The following is a 2,601-nucleotide window of genomic DNA, read 5'->3' on the forward strand; positions in this document are numbered from 1 at the left end:
ATTCATATCGGTGTGTAGTTCTCTTATGTCGTAATGCTTTCATGTGTCAGTGCACCTTTACTGTACCCTTGTATTTTTTTTCATTGCGGTGTAGCACCTGCCGATTGTAGGATCACCCTCCGAGTCATACTCTTCCTGTTTCGCATCCCTATCGTGCTATCGCCTACTCTAGAGTCTTTCGCAGATTTATTAAATGCTCGATTATATGTTGGTGGTTCATTATGCGGGATGTGCCAGGAAGGAATGCCGTCGATCGAAAGCACTGGTGAGTTTGACTCATCGCAGGAGTATCTTCGATACTTCTCGTTTCTACTACCATTGTAAGGGAAAATCGACCATCTAATATTCGTCGGCCAGTTTAATGCTCCGGTCGCCCTGTGCTTGACTTCAACTGCCGTCTAGTAAGTCCCTCATTGCACTGAGTCACGCCAATGCAACAGGGCTCAACATAACACTGATAACCTTCCGCCTATTCCTTCGATATGCCCGGCAGATACAGAACACGTGCTCCCACGTCCGAGTACTCCCTGACGAACACCTCTGGACATTCTTCCAGATACGAAACTCATTCTTCCCCCGTCCTTTTCCTTAAAATATGTTCTGCACTGTTCCATCTTTCTCGATATTCAGATATCAAGCGAAAAAGTGCGTCACCAGTCAAGGAATACTGTTGTTGGCACGCTATAGAGTTTATGATCAGTTCCGTTCAGGCTGTGGTTAGAGTGGGATAGGAAGTCTACCTTGACGATGACGATGGTGTGACACTCACTTCTGAGTCAAGGAGACTTAGTTCTAGCTCTAATTTTCGAGATAAAACATGTGGAGCGCATACAACAAGAGGAGAATCATGCGCATACAGCACGGATGGACAATGAGCTGAGAGGGGGAGTCAGGAGGTGCTGAGGTACTTAGTACTTGGTGGACTGACGATAAATATTGTCGAGGTGCTTAGCGTTGAGACCACCAGATAAGAAGAGACGGAGGACAGGGAATTCGGAGGGGATCGAGGAAGGGATTGATGAGCTGACAGAGGGATGGATAAGGATGTGGGCCGCCTTCGAGCATGAGGGCAGAGATATCTCAGTATCAACTAGTACACCCTGTTGAAGGGTCCGAATAAGATGGATGCATGATGATAGAGGACCAAAGTCGTAGCTATAGTGAAGGTAGATGGGGGGGATCATGCGCATTAGTGACACAAGCATATATACAGCATACAGTCACCCTTGCAGCTTAGCTCCTGCATGACTAGGTCATCGAAAGCACCACGGACAAGACTGATACGTACAGATGTGGTGTGCTGTGTTAAATGATGCCACCAAAGACTTGTATGAACCTCTGCACGTCCATTGCAATGGGTGAGATATCTTTGAATTCGGAATGGCTCTGCGTTTGCGCGTAAGCACGATCTCTGACATTCAGTAACCATGTACTCACCTTGAGCCATTGGGCGATGGGCGGAAGGTCGGTAACTGCGCCACTGTGCGCGTTGATAAGGCCAGTGATTCGATCCAGAAGAGAAGTCGTGCGTTGTCGAAGAACAATTTTACTTCCTCTGCGAGCTTCGTGTCGAAAATTGGTGTTCGTACGTGCGCAGGCCAAAATCGACAGGAGTAGGATAGATATGGGGGAATGCATGAGTTGGTGGTACCGCTGAGGGAATCCACACATTTTATCACAACATCCGCATCGTAACGGTTGCCTTCGTCTGCAAAATGGCGCCGCATGCGTTCAAGGAATCTAACGAGAATGCTTCGGCCGTGCCCGGTATTCGTCCCATCACGGAGCGAAATGTTTCAAGCGCCTTCGTAGTCAAACCTGCTGGTGCCTAGTATTTGCGGTTTTGTCCCTGTACACGATTTCTGTCGAAATGAGGTGATACATATCGTGCAACAGCATGCTGCGATGGACAGGATTGCGAGTTGCTACAAGGTCGAAGCAATCAACTGGAGATACATCAGGAAGGGGTTTTTGATGGATTCAAAAGCAAGACAGGCCCATTCGAACAGGCCATCAGTTAGGGCTTCAAAATCCCTGCCACAAAATGCGAGGGGCCCCCCAGCTCCTTCGATATGTAAGCGTGGATGTCGCTCTCCGCGACTTTTATTGGAATGTCGTCCATGGACATCCGTCAGATACGCTAAGCCTCTCCAACCTCGCTATCGATATCGCGAAGCGTGCGAGAAGTAACACCGACACTATCGGTGCCGCTTCTCGCACGCTCCGATACGGATGTTTTTTGAGAGGTCCATAATTTGGGAAACAGCCAGTTTACCAGCAAGGATACGGAGAAGATGGCACCGTGTTTCGACTCCGTCACTCTCGTCCAATGCATCTATTACAACCACGATGATCAACCAGGTCGCGGGCGATGGTGGAAAAAAAACCTTTTCATGGCGACGGTGGGCTTCTCGGTGATGTTCAAAACAATAAAATGAAGCGAACCCTCCCATGTCATGGAACCATTTAGCAGTAGTGTGAGTGATAGTTAGTTTCCCCTTGCCTGCAGGGCCAGATAGCCACGAGCCTTCCTCAGCGATTGCATCCGTGGGATGTGCGCATTTGCACATCCCATGAATGCACGAGTCGTGGAGCTGATAG

The 2,601-nt window shown here is 48.7% G+C and overlaps 1 protein-coding gene across 1 annotated transcript; it reads left to right on the forward strand.

The window, feature by feature from the left end:
- Positions 1-490, forward strand: BJ212DRAFT_946700 (uncharacterized protein). The gene has a single exon (XM_041344419.1). The coding sequence runs from the start codon at positions 34-36 to the stop codon at positions 322-324; it is 291 nt and encodes a 96-aa protein (XP_041184780.1). The 5' UTR covers positions 1-33; the 3' UTR covers positions 325-490.
- Positions 491-2,601: the final 2,111 nt, after the last annotated feature.

Source organism: Suillus subaureus (genome assembly GCF_016647635.1).
Source record: "Suillus subaureus strain MN1 chromosome Unknown BJ212scaffold_623, whole genome shotgun sequence".
In the NCBI taxonomy this organism is placed as follows: domain Eukaryota; kingdom Fungi; phylum Basidiomycota; class Agaricomycetes; order Boletales; family Suillaceae; genus Suillus; species Suillus subaureus.